The sequence below is a fragment of the Fusarium mangiferae genome, assembly GCF_900044065.1.
Source record: "Fusarium mangiferae strain MRC7560 genome assembly, contig: FMAN_scaffold001, whole genome shotgun sequence".
Lineage (NCBI taxonomy): Eukaryota > Fungi > Ascomycota > Sordariomycetes > Hypocreales > Nectriaceae > Fusarium > Fusarium mangiferae.
In genome coordinates this window covers 2,254,373-2,277,430 of record NW_024573921.1, presented here as the reverse complement: position 1 = coordinate 2,277,430, position 23,058 = coordinate 2,254,373, and the positions used below count along the sequence as shown (strand labels likewise).

General features: G+C 49.4%; 6 protein-coding genes across 6 annotated transcripts; 2 read left to right on the top strand and 4 right to left on the bottom strand.

Annotated features, from left to right (window-relative positions):
- Positions 1-255: 255 nt before the first annotated feature.
- Positions 256-3,275, bottom strand: FMAN_01242 (uncharacterized protein; the record flags this gene model as incomplete). Its single annotated transcript, XM_041832553.1, has 2 exons — positions 256-2,871; positions 2,925-3,275. The coding sequence occupies 2 exons, from the start codon at positions 3,273-3,275 to the stop codon at positions 256-258; spliced, it is 2,967 nt and encodes a 988-aa protein (XP_041676579.1).
- Positions 3,276-4,797: 1,522 nt separating this feature from the next.
- FMAN_01241 (related to RNA14-component of pre-mRNA 3`-end processing factor CF I) lies at positions 4,798-7,925 on the bottom strand (the record flags this gene model as incomplete). Its single annotated transcript, XM_041832542.1, has 4 exons — positions 4,798-5,711; positions 5,762-6,773; positions 6,823-7,254; positions 7,305-7,925. 4 exons carry the CDS (start codon positions 7,923-7,925, stop codon positions 4,798-4,800), a joined length of 2,979 nt encoding a protein of 992 aa, XP_041676578.1.
- A 1,302-nt stretch (positions 7,926-9,227) lies between these two features.
- On the top strand, positions 9,228-10,238 carry FMAN_01240 (putative ASF1-anti-silencing protein; the record flags this gene model as incomplete). Its single annotated transcript, XM_041832531.1, has 4 exons — positions 9,228-9,336; positions 9,394-9,433; positions 9,491-9,799; positions 9,854-10,238. The coding sequence occupies 4 exons, from the start codon at positions 9,228-9,230 to the stop codon at positions 10,236-10,238; spliced, it is 843 nt and encodes a 280-aa protein (XP_041676577.1).
- Positions 10,239-11,670: 1,432 nt separating this feature from the next.
- On the top strand, positions 11,671-14,129 carry FMAN_01239 (uncharacterized protein; the record flags this gene model as incomplete). The annotated part of the gene is made up of 4 exons (XM_041832520.1): positions 11,671-12,497; positions 12,547-13,231; positions 13,281-13,736; positions 13,785-14,129. 4 exons carry the CDS (start codon positions 11,671-11,673, stop codon positions 14,127-14,129), a joined length of 2,313 nt encoding a protein of 770 aa, XP_041676576.1.
- Positions 14,130-15,372: 1,243 nt separating this feature from the next.
- On the bottom strand, positions 15,373-16,128 carry FMAN_01238 (uncharacterized protein; the record flags this gene model as incomplete). Its single annotated transcript, XM_041832509.1, has 1 exon — positions 15,373-16,128. The coding sequence occupies one exon, from the start codon at positions 16,126-16,128 to the stop codon at positions 15,373-15,375; it is 756 nt and encodes a 251-aa protein (XP_041676575.1).
- A 6,109-nt stretch (positions 16,129-22,237) lies between these two features.
- Positions 22,238-22,985, bottom strand: FMAN_01237 (uncharacterized protein; the record flags this gene model as incomplete). The annotated part of the gene is made up of 4 exons (XM_041832497.1): positions 22,238-22,266; positions 22,324-22,489; positions 22,560-22,605; positions 22,672-22,985. 4 exons carry the CDS (start codon positions 22,983-22,985, stop codon positions 22,238-22,240), a joined length of 555 nt encoding a protein of 184 aa, XP_041676574.1.
- Positions 22,986-23,058: the final 73 nt, after the last annotated feature.

Below are 23,058 nucleotides of genomic sequence, written 5' to 3'. Positions count from 1 at the left end.
GAGCTATTTTTAAGAACAAGTAAAATCAACCTCCACCGCCACTTCCCGCCAAACCGGTCGCCCCTTTTAGTTTTAATGTGATCCTGTGCTTCCTCAAAGCTGCATCCGCTAGCTTGTACACCAGAAATCAAGATCGCTCGCATTGTCCATGCCCTTCCCACCGCCCTAGCGATCAACTCTCAACTTTCATCACCCCATCACCTCTGCAATTCCATCACCATCCACGGTCGTATCCATGGTATCCTCCATGACAGATTAGATGTACCACATAGTGCCACGGAAAAAGTCTCTCTGGCGCTGCTCACCCTCCTGAGGCGTCTGGCTAGTTGCACCACCAAGGCGGATCAATGGGGGTGCTTCAACGTTCCTGTTAGGAAGGTTGGTGGAGGTACCATGCGCCTGCTTCTCTGCAGCAATCTCGTGGCCCTTGGGACCGATTCGGAAACCATCACTAGAGTTGACGTTCTCATGGGCGCGAGCTCGGTTACTAGCGAGATGCGCGTAGTAGACAGCCGGATGGAGCGAAACAGGGGTGGTCGAGCGTGCGTACGAGTAGCACTGCTGGTAAATCATCTTCTGTAGATCATTCACCGGCATGTTCATCTCATCCAGGATGATATGGTAGTGAACCGGTCGAGCAGTCCCCTGGATAGCGACGTGTGAGTTGAGGTAAAAGTCAAACATAAACGGATGCGTGACTTCTCGTTCAACCAAAGTACCGGGCAAAGGATTTCCATTCTTATCGCCTCTCTGAGGGAAGAAACGAATGTGGTGACGCTTGGTGGCCACAATCACAGTGAACTTTGGCATCTGTCCAGCAGGAAGGATCGTGCGAAGATATTTTTTGATCTCTTCGACTTCCTGGTCCAACACGTACGCAAATTGTCCTTCTCCTACACCGTCTCGGAAATAGATTAGGTGTTTAGGAACCAGTCCTTGGTGGTTGGCTCTCCAACGAGGGATGAGCTCTCCGAACATGAATCGAATGTTCGAGGGGGTCAACATCTCGACACGGTATCCGTTGGTCTCAGCAACTGCGGCGTAACGAGTGGCATCCTTGTCCACAGACATAGTCATCGAGGCGGTGGATGGGGTTACGCCTCCAGGAGCGGCATGGGATACATCAACACCTACAATCATGGTAGGGCGGGAGTCGGGGAAAAATGTAGGGGTTTTCCACAAAGGAGGAGTGCAGGAAGTAGCACCACCCAGCTTGGCGTTCACCTTCATGCAAACATTCGAATGGTATTGGCCATTGTTCTTCTGCACGTGGTTGCCGAGGACGACCTGGGTAAGAATACCAAATCTGCAATCCGCGGACTTCTTGAGGCGCTCATAAGTTCCGCTGTTCTTCTTGGAGACGATAACAAACAATAGTTGAGTGTATCCCCGTTGCTTCGTGATCCGCTCATGAGCATGAGCAATGGCTTTCGCAGCATCATAGCGTAGATTACCAGGTATATCCAAAAGAACAGGGTCGGCGAGCACTTTGCCTCCGTGGCCGATGTAGGTGCTTTTGAAGGTACTGGCAAAAGCCTGCATAACGGCTTGCGGAAGGGTCATCTCCAGGGCCATAAAGCCCCAGCTCTGGAGAGGCGCGACATTCTGCTTCCAGAACTTCTTGCCTCGCAAGTCCCAGCGACCAGCAAATCTGGGTTCGGCTGTACCTTGTCCAAACCTGACGATTGGGGCACTCAGAATGCGTGCCTCGGTCTTTGCAAACTGCGAATCGATGTTGACGCCATACTCCTTCAGGAACGGATCTTGACCGATCTGCAGAGCAGCAGCTCCAGTATGAATGTCTCGCTTGCGAATAGCTGGGCGGGTGACAGCAATTCTGATCATGGCGGCTGTCTGGTCGGGGTTAAGCTTGAATGGGTATCGCTGCATGTCCTCAACGAAGGCAAGCTCCATAGGAATCATGCCGCCTTTTCCAGCATCAATCAGTGGAAGATGAGATAGTCGCAGGGTCACGTTGTACTCCTTCTTGTAGTACTCATACACCGAGATGTCTTTCCCATCCTTTTCAAAGGTCCAGGTCCTGGCCGATGCGCCCGCTTCGCCGAATTTCTCATTGAAAGCAAAGTCTTGGATGGTATACAGTTTGTCCTCGTTTTTTCGGCCCCTATGCTTGACCTTGAACTTGAGCCGACGCATCTTTCGGAGCTGCTTGAAAGCATCCGAGGAGGCCCAGCGTCCTGTTTTGCGTTCCTGGACAGGCTTGAGCAACTCGTGGAGAGTTCCAGGTGTTTGTCCTCCAAACTTCGTATCCAGAGTGGCGAGGAAGTTGCAAGCCATCTTGTCCATCGGTTGGTTGCCGATCCAGAAACAAGTGTTGGCAACATCAATGTTGTAGCCAAGGCCAACACCCTTCTGCTTGATGTTGTCACTCATGCGGATGGAGGCATATGTGCCCTTGTGAACCTCAACAATAGCTCCATCGTGAAGAGGGGCTCCAGGCTGACCAGTCTTGTAAAAGTTTCGCTTGATGGCCAGGAGGTTCTTGGAAGGCCACTGTCGCACAAGATGATCCATAAAGTTCAGCGCCTCTTGAACGCTGTTGTTGAATGAAATCTTGTGTTCAAGGTAACCTTGGAGAGCAGCAACTTGGATCTCGGTGGTCTTTCGAATTGTGACCAGAAACTTGCCGCCTTCGCGAGCTCTCCCACCAGCAGGTCGTCTGCCCTCGTCAAGGTCGACAGTGAAGCGAGCCTCGCCACGTTCCACAAGAACAGGGCCCCATGCCAGCTTCTTCCCATCGAAGAGCCACTTCTCGAAGTTGTATGCTTTCATGGCATTGCGAGTAGTGTCATGTGCCCAGATCTTCTTCATGACGGGGCCAATCTTGTCCGGGTTGGGAGAGATGAAAACCTGTAGTGTTTATTAGAATGAATGGAATGTGGACTCATATGAAAGCTACTTACGTCGTACTGAAAGATCTTTTTACTGTAGTCGAACTTGGTCATCCTGTACTGGTTGACCTCGATCTGCTCGGGTTTCCCTTCAGTGTTGAAACGCCCGTTTCGCAGCGTGAACAAGTCCTTCTTGGTCTCAGCCACGTAAGCGTCAGGGGGCAACTCCATTCGGGTATTGCCTTGATTTTCCTGGCCCTGGGGCTTGGCTGGATCAAAGCCAAGGGGTTTCTGGTAGCCGACAGGAGCACCGCCAGCAGCAGAGCCGGACGCAGAACGTGCGGGAGACTGAGAAGGGCGTCGTCCCGAGCCGGAGGGACCTCCAGGCCCAGCAGGGGAAGGCGAGCGACCTCTGTCAGACATGGTGACTGAAGTGTCTGGAAGGGTCAGTGACTGAAAAGTAAAAGATGATTGGTGAAGAAAGATTGGACTGAGTGAAAGTAGAATATGCTTGAAGTGTGTTGTAGGTGGGTTTAGGGAAGTGTTGAAGGAAAGAAAAGAATTCGAAGAGGAGAAATAGAGGGTATTTATAGTCCTGATGGAATGGGTGCTTGGACTGAACTGGAAGAAGGGGAAGAAGTCAGAGACTCACCGGTCGCGGAAGCAAGCGATTTGCCGTCAGTTTGTGCAAGCGCACGAGGTTTGGAATCTGATTGATGTGAGAATTTGTTGTAAGGGCAAAAGATCTTTGTTTAAGACAAGCAAGAGAAGTTTGGTGCTTGTGAAAGGCTTGATAGAAGCTAGAGATGTTGATGTGCTTGCCCAAGAAGAGGAAGCGCAAGAAGGAAGCGGTGGTGATGATGAAGGAAGAAGGAGGAAGAGAGGAAGAGGAAGAGGGGAGGGGATTATATAGCTGAGAGAGAGGGAAGCTGGAGAGGCAGTGACTCACTGTGTAATGCACCCAAGCTGAAGCTTAGGATGAGTTTAGGATGGAGAGGAGGTGCTGAGGAGAGGAGGTGCACGAGGAGAGAAAGAGAGGAGTTTAGGATGTGCACAGAGAAAAGATATCAACAAAAGCCCCAAGAATCAGGCAGCAATTGCACTCAGAACTTAAGGGCGGGCACTGCAACAACACTGGCAGATTATGGATCCGGTGATGCATTGAGGAACTGAGGAAGCAACAGGGGGCACTGGCAATGAGGTGACAGGAATTACCTTAGCTAGGTAGGTATGAGTATCATCACATACAAGGATACATCAATGCCAAATGTTAAATATCAACACAATTGGCCATTTCTGACTTCATGTAAGCTTAATAAGAGTTTATAAGAACGTTTTTTGGGTAGGTAAGGTTGAGTGTCAGTTGAGTGTTTGATGGTCAAACGATTTGCTCAACGCCACTACCCAACTGGTTGGATTTAACAGTGTATTCGTTGCCAAACAATAAAATATTGTGGCGGTAGTGTTCGTAAACATGCGGGCCGTGGAAAACAGAATTAGAGACACCGTATTTGGTATATGGGTAAATGCAGCTCGATATGTAGCATTCCGTTGTGGCATCAATTCTCAGTTTGCAGCCGTAGCACCGTGGCCAAAAACTCGACAAACGATATAATCAATTATCACAAAGCACAAGCACAAAGCACATACATATTTCGGGACTCGAATCAATTATAAAAAGTTATTGAAGTTGTTTGATACCAATTGAGTAGGCAGATAATCATGCTACATCTCACCCCCCAACAAACTAAATATCAATGACAGCCGCCACTTCTGATTTCTGATCCCCCAAACGCCATACCATGCATAACGCGCGAGGCAAAGACAATACCAGCACGGCCCTCAACGTCATCCAAAATCCCCTTTTCACCGGTATTATTAGATCAGGTTGTTTACTGCCCAAGATCCCTTATCATCGATCATTGGCATCCTCTCGAGTTATTTCTCATTGAAATCTATATCCTCCAAACTGACCTGGTGCCGGTGCACCGTAGCCACCAGGGACTTGCGGCCACATAGGTAGTTGGCCGCTCGAGTCAGAGGGAGGATAGGGGTTGGCTTGAAAGGTATTTCCACTCTCCGGCCGCAGCGGCGAGTTCCTATACCCGCCAGCTGCAGATGCCACTCTTCCATATGGGCTCAGCGGCCTGCTGCCGAACTCGCCTGAAGGTTGTCTAGTGTGGGAGGGATTACCAAAGCGTGCCTGGCCACCGCCTGTTGCCTTTAACGTGGCGGCATCAGGAAGTTGGACGTCCCGGAGAATAGAGACCATGGCCGTGGGGTTAACGCGTTGTGCGTCAAAGCTTTGAGAAGGGGGGAGAATGTTAAGGAGGAAGGTGATATCCCTGTGTAACGCTGATGCTTGGTTCCGGCGCTGCTGGTCAAGGCGGCGGCCCGCTGCACCCTTGAGAGGCGACACTCCTCTAGCGAGTCGTTTGGGTGGGTTAAGCTCATCATCGTCTACAGCAAGAGGCCGTTTTGGGGAAGCAGTTGCCCGAACATACTGAGGACGGGGACTCTGTTCTTGTCGCGCTGGCATGGGGCTGTTTCGCAGTGAGATAGGCTGCTCGACCATAGTAGGCATGACTTGTTTTGGCCTCATTTGCACTGCCTTCGAAATTATGATAGGGGCAGCAACTGGGTCAAACTTGTCGGATGAAAACCTGGCAACAAAAGACTTCAGTTTGGGGTCCTCAGGGAAGAGTTCTGCCATTCGGTCCTCCAGCTTGGAGATTTGCGATAGTTCGCCATACTGCGATTCGTACTTGTGGAAATACGCGTAAAGCGGCTTTGCCTTTGCGAGAGTCTCTGGTTTGGAAACCAGTCGGGTGACACAAGTCTCGAATACGGCTCGTGCATCTATAAGTGGTTAGTTTCAATCGTTGCCTCTTTGGGTATTCCAAACCTACTAGTCGTGTCATCCTTGGAATGAAGATACTTCAAGTATTCTATCATGAACATCTCATCGTTGGGGAACAGACGGGCGCCTCTTTCGAAGATCTTGGCGCCTACAGGATCCTTGTAAACGACGGACTCAAGAAGAGCAACCGCTACGTAGACATCGCTTGTAAGTCGTCCCTTCTGGCGTGCATCAGTGAAGACTTTGCGCAAACCACCTTCTGACTGGTTGCCTTTGCCTTGAATGCGGCGCATGGCCCTCGCAAGAGCAATCCAGACATAGGAAATCGTACGGGACAGAAGTTGCGTTTCAGCAGCGTATCCCCTCTGGATAGCAAGAATGCGTTCTTCCATGGGCGAACGCTTAGGCTTGCTGTCTTCCTCGTCGTCGTCATCATCATTCCGTTCGATGGAAGCTTGGACCAGATCTTGTGCAGCGGCCTGTCTCAATGTGGACACCTCCAACTTCTCCCGGTCTTTGACTTTGTCGCCCATTTCGTACAATGTTTCGAGAACATCATCGTATGGCTTTCGGACAGCCTGAGCAAACTCGGCCTTGTCGACCTCTTTGCCAGGATAGTTGACTTCGATGTGGTCTGCGTGTTTCAAGGCAAGCAAAACACTTTCACGGTTTGCTCGAATGCCTTCAAGTAGCAATTCTGTGCCCAACTCTTTGTCGTTTTCCCGGATGTCGTTTTGGTAACACCACTCTGCCGCATCAACCCAGATCTCAGGCCAGAATCGGAGAGCCATCAACGCTTGCTTGTAGACGTAGAGTACCCGTTGGTTGTATGTTTTGGGCTCATCAGTTTTCAAGACAAGGGGATCCTCTTTCTCCCAAGCGATCCACTTCTTCCACAGTTCGACCTGGTCTCTGAACTCCTGGTCCCCATCAAACCCTGGAGCTGGCGGTAGCCGAGGAAGATTAGTGCGTCTGAGGTGCCGAGTGATGTTGTCCAAAGCAATATTGGCACTCTTGGCCGACATATAGCCTGGCGAGCGCTCTTGGATGAACTTGCGTCCCTAGTAATGTTAGCTTTTATGCTGTTGTAGGCCAAGGAGTAAAGAATACAGTCATCTTATTCAGTCCCATCTCGAACTGGTCATACTCCTTCCAGAGATTGTTGACGGTCAACATGGGCACGGAAATAGCGCGTTGATACACCTTGCGCAATTGATCCATCTTTTGCTGGTCCTGCCAACCTGTACCCCCAATCTGGCCGGGACCGTTTTTGACGAACTGGACATAATCTTGCCAGATATTGCCAGAATCTCTATCCACACCAATGTTGTCGATGACAAACTCATAGGACTGGGTAATAGTTCGGCGAGCTTGACCCGAAGGATCATTGTTGAGATCGTTACGACGGCGAATATAGTTGAGATAGACTGTCCACAGCTTGACATTGGGTACAGTCATCAGACATCTTCCAAAAAGCTGTTCGGCATCGACAAAGTTGTCGAGACCGAGCTCCATCTCGATCCATTCGACCCAGACATCAGCCTGGTAGACGTTGTCAATACGTATCACTGGAAGGAATGAGGTTCACTCACAGCTTGTGGAAATATTTCGAGAAAACGATTATAGGTACTTCGGGCCTGATCAAGTCGGCTTGAGCGTCTATGGTCGGCGATCAAGTTAAGCCAAGCATCCATATCCCCACGAGGGTCCTCTTTAACACGAGCCTCGAGGAGAGCAACAGGATCGAGACCAGCCAAAGCTGGAGTCACATTGGAAGGGACAGCAGGAGGAACAGGTGTATAGGTTAGAGCTGGCTGGGCAGGTTTATCAGATGCAGTGGAACGGCCAGGATGAGGGAGCGAGGGCACTTCTTCCGATTGAGGAGCAGTATTGGAAGGCTGGTCAGCTTCGTCTTCACCCTCATCCTCGTCATCGGATGCTTCCACAATAAAGCCCCCCGACATCTTGGGCTTGGAGGGTTGACGTTGAGCAGTGGCCGCGGATTGTTCAGTAACCGGCGCAGGTGTACCGATAGTGACTGACTCTGGATCATATTCTCCCCCATCATCTTCTGTACCATTATCTGCTGTATCAGCGTCACCAGAAGCAAGAGAGTCTTGAGCGTAGTTATCAACTTGTTCCTCGCTATGCTGAACTTGAAAACCCGGCGCGCTAGTATCCTCTCCTCCCCATGAAGCACCTTCGGAAGCCATCCTGCGATTTTAAGAAACAGGTCGTGCTGCCAAGTCTCGATCAAGAAGCAAGCGATTTCGAAAGACGCGTCGGCGAAAAGCTATGAAACCAGAAGATAATTGTCCAAGTCGCAAATGGCAATCGGGAGGTGAGAATTGAGAATACGCAAGCGATCGCTACTCTATAGAGTCACGGGTTTCTCGATTGAAGGGGTGCGATAGGCCCGGTCGAAAATGGTTCAATCGTTGATGATACGAGACGAACGGGTAGTAGAGTCTGTCGCGAACAAGGCAAGCTCCAGGAGCTGCGCCAGCTGGCTCCGGATGATATATGTCTGAATTCAGCGCTTAAAGAGAAAACCAAAGACAGCGATACAAAGACAGGCGTGCAATCGATCCGGGTTGGGGAAATGGTCGTGCGTCGAGCTGCGCGTGGATGGTTTTGGTCGAGCGCCTCAAAGTCTGATAGCTCCAACAAAGAACAGTAATCTCGAACAAAGCAGTTGCGGCAGAACCCAGGTTGGGCTTAGAATGTCTAAGGCGGTGAACGAACTTGGTATCCAAGAGCCGCACTTTAGTGGGTCACTAGAGAGGTGGATGGACAGGCTTTTTAATGCAGGTATCTCAAAGAAATGCACAACTACATAGTAAGTAAGATTAATGAGAATGGATAGCACTATGTATGTGACAGACCGCCCTGTCCGTATAAACTCAGGCTCTCTGGAAGATTTACAACAATAGGACCACCTACCCAAAAGAAGAGATATCATTCGATGAGCGTTGGGCTTTGGACAATGCATGCAATCAAGGTACCCAGGTACGGAGTACCTTATCCACTCCCACAGGTCGTTGTCAAGGTCACATGACTTAGATGAGTTCCTGATTCCAGGAGGTCGCGTCCACAGCGCAACCTCTCTACGCGGGTGTGACCGCTAACGCGTCCCACTGTCGCTCCTCACATTTTGGACTTGACGCCCAGGGCAAGTCATCTCCCGTCGCAACCAGAAATCGATCCGCTCTTGTTTTCTTTTACCCATGCTCGCATACTGCTATTCAGACTAGTACGGCGCTTTTCATCAAACAACAACTACTACTACCACTACGCACCCACTTTCTATTCCTCTCTTCTTCTCTCTTCTCTTGCGTCTTGCATCTCACATCGCGCTTCTCCCCACATCAACCTTCACACATCGTAAAGAACCAGACACCACTCGTGCTCTCGATCTTCTTCACCCGTCCCTCGTAAAACCTCGATTTTTGCCACTACATTGTGCTCCTGAATACGACCTACCCAGTTCATACACCCCCCATCCTCATCAAAAAATGTCTGTCGTTTCGCTTTTGGGCGTCAATGTCCTGAACAACCCAGCCAAGTTCACCGACAAGTACGAGTTTGAGATCACTTTCGAATGCCTCGAGCCTCTAGAGAAGGGTTCGTGCAACTTTTGTCTGTTGCAGGATAAGGAATCACAGCGCTAACATGGAACAGATCTCGAGTGGAAGCTCACTTACGTTGGATCCGCTACCAGGTATGGACCAGCTTGATTGAGGCCCCTCCTCACACCGCTTCTTCTAACACTCCTCAGTGACCAGTACGACCAAGAACTCGACTCCCTTCTCGTCGGTCCCATCCCCGTTGGTGTCAACAAATTCATTTTCGAGGCCGATGCTCCCAAAACCGCACGAATTCCCGATGCAGAGATTCTCGGTGTTACCGTCATTCTCCTGACCTGCGCCTACGATGGACGTGAGTTCATTCGCGTCGGTTACTACGTCAACAACGAATATGACTCGGAGGAGCTCAACGCTGAGCCCCCAGCTAAGCCCATTATTGAGCGTGTGAAGCGCAATGTATTGGCCGAGAAGCCCCGAGTGACTCGATTTGCCATCAAGTGGTAAGTCAAAAAAGAATTGCAAGCGATAATGTATTCAAGCTAACAGGACTCCAGGGATTCCGAGGCATCTGCTCCCGCTGAGTACCCTCCTGAGCAACCCGAGGCTGATCTTGTCGCCGACGGCGACGAATACGGTGCTGAAGAGGCCGAGGAGGAGGAAGCCGCTGAAGCTGACGAGGCTGAGGCTAGCTCCAAGGCTAAGGCCAGCAACGGAGAGGATTCAGAGATGGCTGGTGTGGAGAACGAAGGAGAGAATGCTCAGGATGAGGAGGAGCTGTCCGATGACGGCAGTGTCGATATCGAGGGCGAGAGTGAGGAGGAGCTCGAGGAGGAGGAGGAAGGAGAGGGCGAGGCTGAGGCCGATGGTGATGCCATGGAGGTTGACAGTGCTGAGAAGCCTGCCGCATCAGCCGCCAAGCCCGTGAGTGTCGCTTCCTAAGCACCTCCAATTAAGGATATTTGCGTGTGATTTGGTTGCGATGCGAACGAAGCATTGGACAATGAATGCTACTAAGAGGTCTTAATACGCTGGCTGGGACTTGTTTGTTTTATAGAGTTATGAAGACATGAAAGGGAATGATATCAGGCGGGCGGGTTGGGTATAGAGCTAAGGTAGGTAGTCGAGAAGACACATTAGGCCATCGCTTGGACACGTAGGAGTATGAACTAAGCCCTATTATTGCAAGACATGCAGCTGTCAGTTCCATGTATCTCAACCAGTATAGTGAGGCTCAAATAAACAGTGCAGTAGTAGGGATCAGTGCATGTCTTGCAGTAGTCGTCGACTGGTCAATGGCAAATGGCAAACGTAATTGTATTTGATCAGCGATAATCTAAGGTTCTGACGATGAATTTCGGCACGTGGATGCTGTGAAACTCTAACCCCCGCGATCTGGTACACCCTCTCAGTCATCCGCTTTCGGGGTCGCCCGGTCTGTGAGGGGAGATGGCTGCATGACGTACAATGCTGGAGACAGATGTTGAACTACAGGTAATTTTGTAGAGTAAGCAGATGCCTTATATCCAATTCCGCAACGCCGCCATCATGGCGTTCCGTTGACAACCGCTAGAGGCCGTCTTCAAGCGAACGTCAAACTGAGTTGGTGGCCGACGAAACGCCCTTTTTTAGTACAGCCTCGTTATCAGAGTCCTACGGGACTCATTCTCCATTCCCCGGCTGGTCTCTCACTCCATTTGAAATCAAGATTTGGGTTTCAGCAAGGACTTGAGTCAGTGAGGCTTGCCAGCTCGACAGCCCTATCATGAACATAGGCAAACTTGACGAGATGAGAAGTCACCCATTGATGTACAATGGATGCTCATGAGAATCATAGTATAGAGCTTCAGCTCAGAGGCACACTGGGGAGAATATCGTCCATAACCAACTTGCGATCTACCTATTCAGGCTACTAGCTAACTTACTGGGGTACCCTTTAGAGAAGGTTGAAAGCTGTATCCGTCCGTACCTTGTCTCAGATGCCAGTGACTTGGGATGCGTGACATGTGGACGAGTACTTGTTGGTCCTCGGAGTCAACGTTAGTGTCCGTGTCACTTGGCGCACTAAGAGCTTGACATAGCTTATCTTGCTTGCTTCACTCAGGGATCTTCGTTTGCCCTACCTTTTCCTCTCACAACCATCCATCCTTTTGCTTATTCAACCTTTACCATGGATGTTGACCGAGCAGGACTCAGCCGCAGCATTCATCGGGGTCCGCCGATGACTTGAAATCAGGCTCGAGTCTGAAAGAATAGAAATACCCCTCGACCTTCCACCTCCATCTCCATCTCCTTTCTTGATAGAGACTTTCTATAGTGCTAGAATATCATGTGAATATTTCCATTGTCAAACCAAGTGCCGTGAAACTCATCAATGACCACAAACACTTCCTCTCAGGCTCTGGATGATCTTGTCAGAGCAACCGACAACTTTCGCGAACAATATCTACACGCTCTAAGAACCCTTCAAGATGGCCTCGTCGCTCGTAGACGAGACACAGCAGAGAGCCATGCTCGCAGCAGCATCTCCATGCCTGAGCCCTACACGCCACCCTTGAGAGCTTCCACTGGCCCAACATTTGCAACAGAGGGCTCTTTGTCTCCTATTTTTCGGCGAGGGCGGGCCGCGACTCTTGAGAGCACAAGAGAGAGACCATCTTTGTCTGCTGAGCCTCAGCACTTTACGGGTTCGCCAAGTGGCAGTCATCGCGCTGTCTTTACGCAGGACGAGGATGTTTCCTTCATTCCTCTCCCTCTCCTGGATAACACTACAGTTACTACCACAACGCGAGAGGTTGAGGACTATCCCGATAACATCGTCAGGGGTCATCTCGACCAGGGAGACTGGGCCGATGGTCAACTCCTCCAGCATCTGAAAACCGAAGATTTCACCCCCGAGGTGGCTCCCTTCCTAGACGACATCATGAAACGACGTTCCGAGATTGATATATCTGTGCCCTTCCGTGAATTTGCGGCGTATGAGAGAGAACAGTATAGTCAGTCCACATTTGAAGTGTACGAGGTTGGCCATAACTGTAAACTCACCAAACTCAGCGCTGACGGAGATGGAGATGGGCAGTCAGATGTCAAGTACACGGGTGAAGGCCCCTACGAGATTCCAGCTGATAATGTCGATGCTCCTACGGTTTGGGAAACAATCAGGGTTGTCAACCAAAGTGGCACATCAACAGGCCGAATCACGTACGTCTTCCATTATACAACACTTGCCGGGCTGGGCTAACGTTTACAGCATCGTCCAAGAGCCTACGCCTCTTATCCTCGCAGCACTTCACTGGACCATGTCTTCACACTTTGATATGAATGAGCTGCTCACTCATCTCCTCTCTGACGAGCCTAACCGTGGCCGTACCCATGCATTCATGACTAGAGCTTACGAGAGGTCTCCCTCCCAAACAGCTTCTCATTCACCCATCGTTGCTCCATCATCGTCAGTCCCGCTCACTGCCAGGCCGTCAGTGTCACCAACCCCTCCTACACCTAACGTTCGTCAGAAGTCTTTCTTCTTTGTGTTCAAGTACTACACGGTTGTCAGTCACCCTCTCGAGCCAGCTCCTTGGCAGCGTTTCGATAAAAGACCTTCAGAAAGTCGTCTCGGAGATCATATTGATATCGCTGAATGCGGCTCTGTATTAGCTCTATCACTCGGCGGTGACTCTCACAAAGCTCCCCCTATGCGTTCGAGAAGAGAGCGTGCTCGAGAAGGGATTCTATTCGATACATTTGGTCCGTGGCAGTTACTTGCTATCCAAAGTTTTCCTGATAATTCTCATACTGTCCGTGGCCCGGAGTTTCAGGAGAAGAAATATGTCAATGGACCATATGCGTTTCTGGACCTACTAATCTCCGAGTATCGTGATGCAACAAAGCGAAATCTGATCCTCCATGAGCGAGTTACCAAGCTCATCACTCCCCCGGTACGTTCACTAGACCCCCATATCTCAACGCCATGCTGATCATCTCCAGACTGAGTTCATGTTTGACCCTAAACTCAGAGACAAGCTGTTATTTGAGGACAAGCACTTCACCTACATCCGAAGGTACTTCTGGGCGTACAACACCCTTGCCGTTGTGAACACAGGTATCAAGTCAATGATCGCGGCATATATCGACACATTTACCGACAGCTTCTGGGCCGGCACCCACCCGATTCTATGGCCACATCACGCAGCTGATTCGCCTGATGGGATTGCCTATAGTAAGCACATGGCTAAGCTGCGCTGTGAGCTTGACAAAGTTGTCCAAGAGCTTACAGAGGTTCTCAAACGCAACGAACGAACCCGTAAGGAGATCGAGAACTTGCGAGATCAGCTCTTCAGTGGAAGCTCCATCAAGGAAAGTCGGAGAGCTATTGAACAGGGCGATAACATCAAAGTCCTCACAATGATCAGCATGATCTTCTTACCGCTTACTTTTGTCACGGTAAGTTCGCAAGGTTTTCTATTCCAGGCTTTCACTAACAACAACCAGTCTGTCTTCGGTATGACGGTCTTCACCGTCCCCGCTACCGACTGGCGTTTTCCTCTGACGATGATCCTCGTCTGTGTCCCCTTTATGCTTCTCGTGACCTTCCTCCAGACACGCTCATTCGGTGTCCTACTGCGCAAACTTGGTGCCATTGGCAGCGCACCTGTTCGTCTCATATCCCAAGCTCGCAGCCGGTCTCGAGAGATCGCAGACGTCCCTGATAATATCTCAATCGCAGCGGCCAGGGTGAGACGAGGTAATGGCACATTGCTCGAGAGGATAGCAGCAAGACTTTGGAGTAAGAGGTCGGCACAGAAGGTTGAGAGGGATGATTTCGGAGGTGTTTAGTCAAGACTATGGTCCTCATGGCGATGTAATCGGTTTCACATTTATATAACGTTCACGGCTTCAAGGCGTCCTCGCTTTCTCACAGGACAACGATATTCAAGTATCATTTTGCCTTGTTACGATTACGATTTATGGTTACGAATTATGAGATACGATTGGCAAGAAATATAGGCATTTAGGCATCTACTATCATGTATCTAGACTGAAATTATCAGACTAACCCCGTTCCATTTTCGATACTGAGTTTCGAATGTATTGTAGAGCTTTGACCCAGTAACGACCAATAAATAGGATCTAGGTATTCCAATAAGCCATAGAAGTATCAACAATAAAGTCTCTGGCCAGACTGAAGTCTCAATAAACTTAATCAATAAGGTTTACCTTTAGGCTGCAGCATCTCAAGCAACTCTAATCAAGATGAACACGTCGCCTGACCAGCTACAGAGCCAAGTTTCGAATGTATGCTTTTCTGCTGAACAAAGCCAGTTGTTTAAGTCTCGTGCTCTGAGAGCTGATACGGGTTTATGCCAGTTTATCCAGTGACGTAGACAGCATTGTCAAATTATGAAAGATGGTCAAAGATATTGGGAGGACATTGTCATGACAGCAACTTTGGCACATGAGTCATAAAACTTAAAACAAATTTTTTTCTTTTCTGAATCCGATTTTCCCATTCGTCGTCTATTCTCACTTGCATAAGATGATCAGTTCTGAACCGTGAGCAAAGTGGCAGTACGGCTTATTGTTCGGTAGCCAGACCGACGTGTGCCAGGGACCAGTTGCATGTTGTCGTATGCAACAGGACGGTAGGAAGCAACGCAGGAGACGCAGGAGAAAAGATAGAACGATATAGTGAAACGGGGTATCCATCGTAACGAATCGTCCATCCATTCTGTCCATCCGTTATCCCCGAGGTCATACCCGTCCAAAATTGGGATGATCTGCTGTTGCCAGTGAAGTGCTGTATTAAAATGAAACCCGTCAAAAAGAAGACGCCGTGCCGGACAGTGGTTGAACGGTATAAGCCGCCGTAACACATAAAAAAAGGTACCAACGTCAACTCGCCAATAACTGTAGACACCCCGTCCGATCAAAAAAGAAATGCTCGCTCTGTTTGGGACCATTCAGGCCCTTGTTGGCAACATGGCGATCAAAAGAAGAAACAATCGTGCTTTCGTGACGTCGTAAACCGCTGGTAGGCTGGAAAGGTAGAAAGAAGGTGATACGGGTGTTACTTGCAATATCAACCCTCATCCTCATCTTCATCCCCTGGGCTGGCTATGTCCGTCTTAGCTTTCTTGTTTGAGGTGGCCGAGCCGGCTTCAGACTTGCGCTTTGTTCCCGTAGTGCCAGAATTCTCCCCAGCAGAATTATCTTGGCCATCGACACTCTTTTCACCCTCGCGATCCATTGCTGCCACCTCCTCGGCAGTGAGGAAGCGTCCACCAGGGCCGCGAGGTCTGCGCATGGCATGATTATGGCGTGACTCGTGAAGATATGGCTTGCGTCCTTTAGACGTCAGTCGGAGCTGTTCCTCAAGTTTCTGTCGAGCAACGCGACGCTTGAGAATACGATGAAATTGCTTAGCATTCACATAAAGTGGCGACTCCTCCGCACCACTCGCAGCTGGCATTTCCGGAGACTGCGGGTGTTGCATCTGGGGAGCGGGCATCTGGGGAGCGGGCATCTGAGATGGGGCAACGCCTGGTCGAGCACCGGCATGGCTCATCATGGGCGCCGTCGGAACGCCGGGACTCGTCACCTGGCTCATTCGACGGCCTGGTATTTGGGACATGCCGTTCATTCGAGGTGATTGTTGCCCGTCTTTTTTAGCATTGGCACCCATGCGAGGCGAACTTTGAGGAATATTGGGATCTGAGGACATATAGCCATAGTTGGTGCCAGAAGCAGCGGCGGTTGCTGCCATCGCGGCCGCCTGTATACCGGGCATCGCATAGTGCATGCCCTGTTGGGCCACTCCGTATTGTGGTCCGTACATGTTGTGTCCTTGTGGTTGAGTTTGCTGCTTTTGAGAAGCGATGACAGGTGAGGATTGTATCCTGTGCTGGGGAATGGTTTATGTGTTGCCCTTTGGGGTGATAAGGCGGGCGCTGAGCGAATAGCAGAACTTGACTGGGCTTGCGAGCACAGAGCGCTTACTGGGCTGTCTGTGGTTCGCGGGCGGGAGCGATTGCTGGTGTTGCGCGCGTGTATGGTCCAATCAAGGGAAGAAGTGCTTGTGAATTGTGAATGGCCAGAGAATAAAGGTAGCGACACAGGTCAATCAAATCAAATGTTTCGAGAGGCCTTGGACGATTCTGATTGCTCGTTGAGTGGACGAGAACAGGAGGATTGATTGGCCGTGAAGAAGGAGAGGACGAGGGAAAATGCGACGAGATGATTTGAGGGGCGGGATCCAGTCTGTTTTTACGACTTCCTTTGACTGGATGAATCAGCGCCGAATGTGGGTCTCCTGCCGCGTCAGGTTTTGATTGGGAGAGAGACTGTGACGCAAGGAGCGCACCCGACCTTCCTCTCTTTTTTAAACCCTGGCTGCCTGATGAGGTGTCTGTGTTTGTACGGTCCACATAGGTGGGGGTGTCTATTTTGCCATTCTGGTGGCTGGGCTGCTGGGGTGTGAATCCAAATATATACAAGCCTTAACTTTCGAGACGTACCTACACTTGTCTCGTCTCGTTCAGTCCATTGGGAACATTTACAAACAGGGAAAGTCAAAGAAGAAGTAATTTTGCTGAAGCTTTCATGGGACTCGTCAAGATCAGTTGATATGACGACAGCTGTCATAGCCGTCACAGTCTCTGTCTCTATTAAACTCTTTGGTCTTCGGCATTGACCACCTCTGTTTCGCTTTTCCGAGTTGTCGACCCCCAAAAAATCAAACTTCTTGTCTGATGCTTCAATAAACCCCGCTGTGAGGTCGATTAAGCATTGACACAGGTAACCTTGCTTTGTTGGAGGGATGAGGAGATGGTGGGATAAAAGATGATATACGGAGTACAAGTAGGTATATTACTGTGCTGGGCTTCCAGCTTGTCTTACTTCTTACTACCAGTATGTACATCTAGGTAGGTGTTTTCCCGCTCTAGTACATCGTTTCTATCATTCTTTTCCAGACCGCTTCTCTCTAGATCTTGTATCCCAATACTTGGTTACCTCTTCTCTCCCGCAACTTCAGCCTCGACGAGCAAAAAAAGATGTCGCGAGCTGTCACAGAGTGACGACACGAATCGAGGTCGAAACACAAACCGTGTTTCTCACCCCTCTCTTGTTTGTCGGCCGATCATTGTCCGGTTTGGATGGTGTGTGGATGAGCTGGCAAGCCGGCTTAGACTAAAATTAGCCCCGAGTTATGTATTCGCATCCCGACGCGCATAACGGGGCACAAGGCGCTTTTCAGAGCTGCAAAGTTCTTGATGAGCTTCTGTCAATTTCACAAAGAGGCAGCCTGCTTTGACTCACGCAAAGAGCTCACCAGAGCAAGGTAAGGCATTTTGCTGGTTGCCTAGTAGTTAGTTGGTGCCCAGGCCGTCTAATCGATACGCTATCGATATACCACCGTAACAAGGCTGTATATTGATGTCAGTGGGCAGGCCTCAAACATCTCCAGCTTCACCAGGTCTTCGGTACCTGGTTCTGGTTCTTTTCTATAGCTCAGGCATTCAAACTATAACATCTCAGCTTCACGGTAGGTACCTATCTCCTGGTAGAACCCAGAATAGGGACACGTGACGAAATAATTTGCCTCTTCTTGGTCACATGCAATGCAGTGAAACTCAGCTGGCTGAGGGGATCATGGCAACCTTGAATTTGATGTTAACGATTGGCAAATGTCGGTGTGATATTATTGGCACTCGCTCACAGCCTGGATCCAGCGATCCGGACCTCTGCTTCACTGGCCGTGTGGAATTAGAGACATTCCCAGCCTCGTTGTAGAAGTTATCAATGTGGCTCTATTCTCTCCATCGGTGGTGTTGTTGTTGTTGTTGTTGTTTGCCTGCTTCGTCGTTTGTGAAGAGCTCTGGAGTGTAGCTCCACAGTACAGAGATCCACGTGCAGGATCCCTTGGACGTGCTACGGTACCCGTCCGTCTCTTGTACGAGTGCAGGCCTGGATCTAAAAAGGACGCAATCACAATACGAGGCCCTGTCTGTTTATTCCTGAGAACAGAGCGGCAATACCTCTGTACGTTGATCCTATCTTCCCCAGGCCGTCACTGTCGTTGAGCCCTGTGCCTTAGCTCATTAAACACATCTCAGTCTCGAGTGTCTCAAACTGGCTGCAGCAGTTCGTACGTAAGAGCTACGGAGTCGGTGAGTGGCCCCGGATCCTTGGCTTGTGGATCGTGGTACCAGTAATGGCACGGTCGTTGAACCTCAGTGGGGGGGAATATGCGGGACGTCCTAGGAGAGGAAAGAAAACACAGGACCTCGATCCTAAATGACAAAAAGACGTAGATGATATAACGTAAGCCTTACGATAGTTTTTGCTGAGTTTATTTTGATACCCTACAGTAACGTTCGCTGTTTTCTTGCCCCCTGAGGGACGTCCTATCGTAGGCTCCGCATGTGGATGAGGAGAGGAACTCTTTGTGCTCCTGTTGCACGCGGACGCGGCGCGTACCTTCAATTGACACTTATAAGTTACTATACCTAGGTAGGTAGTCAGGAAAAACTTGAGATCTCTGTCACCAGTAACCAGAAGACTCAGGTAACTTTATTATATACTCGGTAGGCCTTTAAATGAAGCATTTTCACCATCTTGCCTTGGACTTGGAGGTGTTCTTGCTCCATGAGGCTGTTGTGTCTCTTTTTGCTTCGAGGGCCGATGTAATGTCATCGTATCCTGAGACGACGACGCAAAGTCGCAACGGTATTTTGCCGAACAGGAAGTTAAATTTCGTGTCAGAGTCTCGGATATGGGGATACAGTATTGGTGCGTTGTCGGCTGTGCTCGATCTCACGCACCGCATCGCATCGCATCGCATCGCATCGCATCGCATCGCATCGCATTAATGAAATGCACTCACTCACTGCCCAAGTGCATTGTCATATTGCTTCTCAGCTATAGCCTATACGTACACACGTATGTATGTACTTGTCTCGAGATCGCACGTCGTCTGCTAAAGTGGTGGGGGCGTAACCGCGTGGTGGTGGTGTGTATTCCCCCCCATGTCTTGGCCTTTCCATGCTGTTACGGATGCATGTGCGTGGTTGGCCAGTTGTCACAGCTTGGTCTGCGGCTGGGTACCTTGAGTTGGTGTGGTTGGGTAGAGAGCCATAATCTTTTCCCTTCTCTTCTTCGTCTGCAGAGCCATGCAAGGTTACAAAACTGAGGCTTCAGTATCAATTGGTTACCATGGATCGATAATCTTCCGATTGGATTTGACATCAGATTTGGGTTTTCAGATATCAACAATACCTAGCAAGCCATGACGCATGTTGTTCTTCCACTACATGTGATTCTGGGGAATGGTGGAACATCAGCGCCATGGTTTGATATCTCCCAATCATCCCATATCACAACATCAATGCATGTAGCCGCCTCATGATCTCGGACTACATGCATGTATAACAGCCCAATATCGGCAGCCATGTTTTGCGCAAATACACACCTATTGAGAAGTGACTGTCTTGGGCAACAGCGCATCTATTTGATATTAGAGCCCGATGGACTGACTGCATGCTTGGAATCGGTCTGTCCGCCTTGCCTTGTATCTCGGCGTCAGTACGGAGTACGGAGTATGGAATAGGCCATGGCTGTGACGCCTTAACGGTTGTGCCTATCAGCCCACTTGCTGCAAAGTCTACCTGATTACACAGTCCAGTAAACATCTCGATCGAGTGACGATATCCGTAGCTCAAAGAGGCCTGTCTTGAACAAAGGGTAGCTTGCTTGTTTCCTTACATCGCGGCCGCCTCCCGCCCATGTCACATTTCAATACCCGGTTATCACCTCAGCCGTAATTATATTGACATGATTCATGCCGCCCGGCGCCAGGTTCCAGCGTTATCACTTGTGACTGCAACTATTCTAGGTTTATCATCTCGAAACTTGGCCTGCCCACACGCGGCCGTCACATATCCGGGCATCTTTGATTCATTGTCGAGTTTTGATTCGTAATTAATCATTTCTTGCATTTCCTCCAATACCCTTGTTGCGCGCTTAATTCACCACTCAACAAGGCTGCTCACGATATCGCGTTCCAGACGCGTCCCGGACCCTCCTTGTTAGCCTTTCTTTCGCCCTTGTCTAGTTTCAACTCATTTGGTGTGACAAGCCCAAGCCCTTGCGATGGATTCTCATTCGTCGCCGCCGTTGCGTTCATCCAAGTCTTCAGAGAGCTCTCCGTTCCAAGCTTGGACACGGCGGAACGGCGATCATCATCTCGGTCCAAGGCGGTTGAGTCCTTGTTTGGAAGGCATTGCTTTGTCTAAAGGCTGTAGTTTGAGTAACAAGCCGGTGTCCTTATTCTCCTTTTGATGGGGCGTTTCGGCTATCGAATTGACAGGCGTTCCTTGTCCGGTTCGGTGATATGTTCTAGTGATAGGTATACTGGTCTGTCTACTCCAATATCAAAACTTATGTCTTGAGCACACTGAGAATTTGCCCCTCTATCAACACAGTCGCTAGTTCCATAATGTACGGTACTAGTAAAGTCTGTATTTCTAAGTGTTTTCGATGCGAGTGTGGTTTTCCATTGGTTATCTACGGCAATATATAACATATCATATCAAGGACTTGAAACCCTTACAAACTTAGTCGGCTTGAGATGGTTGACATATTCTCCCCGCATTCTCATGCATCAGTAATATACACAAAATAATAACAATTATTGTATGTTATGTCGACCGATGACAATGATATAAGAATGGCACGATATCCAGTGCACAGGAGTAATGTTTGGTTGTGTAGTAACTATAGGGTAGTACATACCGGAACMCCCCCCCCCCCGTGAACATGATATCAACGAGGATTGCAATCAAACAGCTGTCGTTGACTGAGAAATGGGTGATCAGGAATGTCGTTAGAGAAACCGCCTTGGAACTGCATAATGCTACCGGGTATGTAGAGCTGCATGCGTGATATCATTAGCAGTGCCTGAGTCAACCGAATAGAAGCGAGAATAGGTTGAATCTTCCACTACCACTGCTAAGAGTTTCCATACTCGTACCGATTCATGGCCGTCAATCTAGGATGGCTATGTCCAGCAATGGCTTCAAAAAAATATATATAGTATTATCTTAGCCAGAAATGGACGATTTGCAATAGAGTCTTACGAAATGACACGCCCTCTTGCTTGAAGCTCGTAGGTGGCATCAAAGATCGCCAAAAGCAAATGAGATGTGAGAAATTCACTACAGCCATAGTCATGGGAGGATCCATTAAACCTTGACCAGAAGCTGAGACCAGTGATATTCTATGACTGCGCTTGAAACTTTGCACGTCCTTATGCCGCCACCATTCATATCACTGACCAAGCGAAACAATCAGCTCCTCCACCAGGCCTGCTTCGCAATATATCTGAACCAAGGATAGAAGGCTCAGGCCAAACGAGTGGATGTGAGCTTTGCGAGTTAGCTAAGGTCTGCAAAGGTGAGAGGTTAGTGGGGGGTAAAATCATGACAGACATCTTCTACATCAAATTGAATGGTACTGACACTGAGCAACTTACTCTGCTAACCAAATGGGGTTCAAAACTATGGGTGTCAAAGAATTGAGGCGCACGATGGCAATGTTGTCGAAAGAGTCGGAAGCGGTGGCTCGATGATTAGGAAGCCTATCTAACGGGGAAAGTATCATACTAGAAGCATAACATTCACAAGGTCTCGTCAAGGGTAGTCTGCGCCCCTTTGTTCATGTGAGATCGATATGTGTCAAGATCAAGGAAGGATGTTGCTAAGAGGTCGTTCTTGGTGCAGATCAAGATGATATGAGAGGCGGTCAAGGTCAAAAAGAATTTGGGCGAGTGAAATATGAAGCACCATGGGTACTATAGTTGTATATTTGGATCACGAGATGCTCTCAAGATGTTCGAGACAACGCGTGCGTACGGGAGACTCCACCCAGATATATAGAGATAAGGAAATCTAGTCGAGCACTTGCTCCGCCATGGAGACTAGTAGATTTGATGTTAGCAAATATACATGATAAACGATCCTAGGATACCACTCACCAGCGCTTCCAGTATTGTCAGGCTCCACGTGCGCCTTGCTGACCTTGCCATCCTCGACCTTGAGGGCATATCGCTTTCCACGCATGCCACCAAAGACCTCGTAGGCCTCGAAGCCAAGGTCTAGGGCCTTAGTGAACTCACCAGTAGGGTCACCAAGGAATCGAATCTGAGAGAAGTTAGATGAATAATCCCGAACTTTGAACGAGAGGAGTTTTGTGTTAAAAATGTTTACTCACACCAGTCTGCTTGGCGGGGTCGAGCTGCTCGCTCCAAGCTTTCATGCTGCAATACAGTCAGAAACATGCCATGTTATTGTTATATACGACGACTCATGATTGTTGAACTTACACAAAGGGATCATTAACAGATACAACAAAGACCTGGCCAGCCTGCTTGAGCTTGGGGTGGTTGATGTAAGAGGGGATGTGCTTGCTGGAGCACGTTCCGGAGAAGGCAGCAGGAACGCCGACGATGTAGCCATTGGCTGACTTGAACTCCTCCGCGAGATTGACCTTGTTACCGGGCGAGTCCTCCAGAAGGACGTCAAGATTAGGAATCTCTTGGCCAACGCGGACAAAAGCACGAGAGGTCGAGTGAAAACCCCGCGCAGCCAAAGCAGGCCTGGCGAGGGCAATACGTCGGATAGGAGCTCTGAAGGGCATTTCCGAAGGCTGTTAAGATAAACTGTGAAGCGTATATGCTATTTCTAATAGGTACGCGTGGTCAATTGCTTCT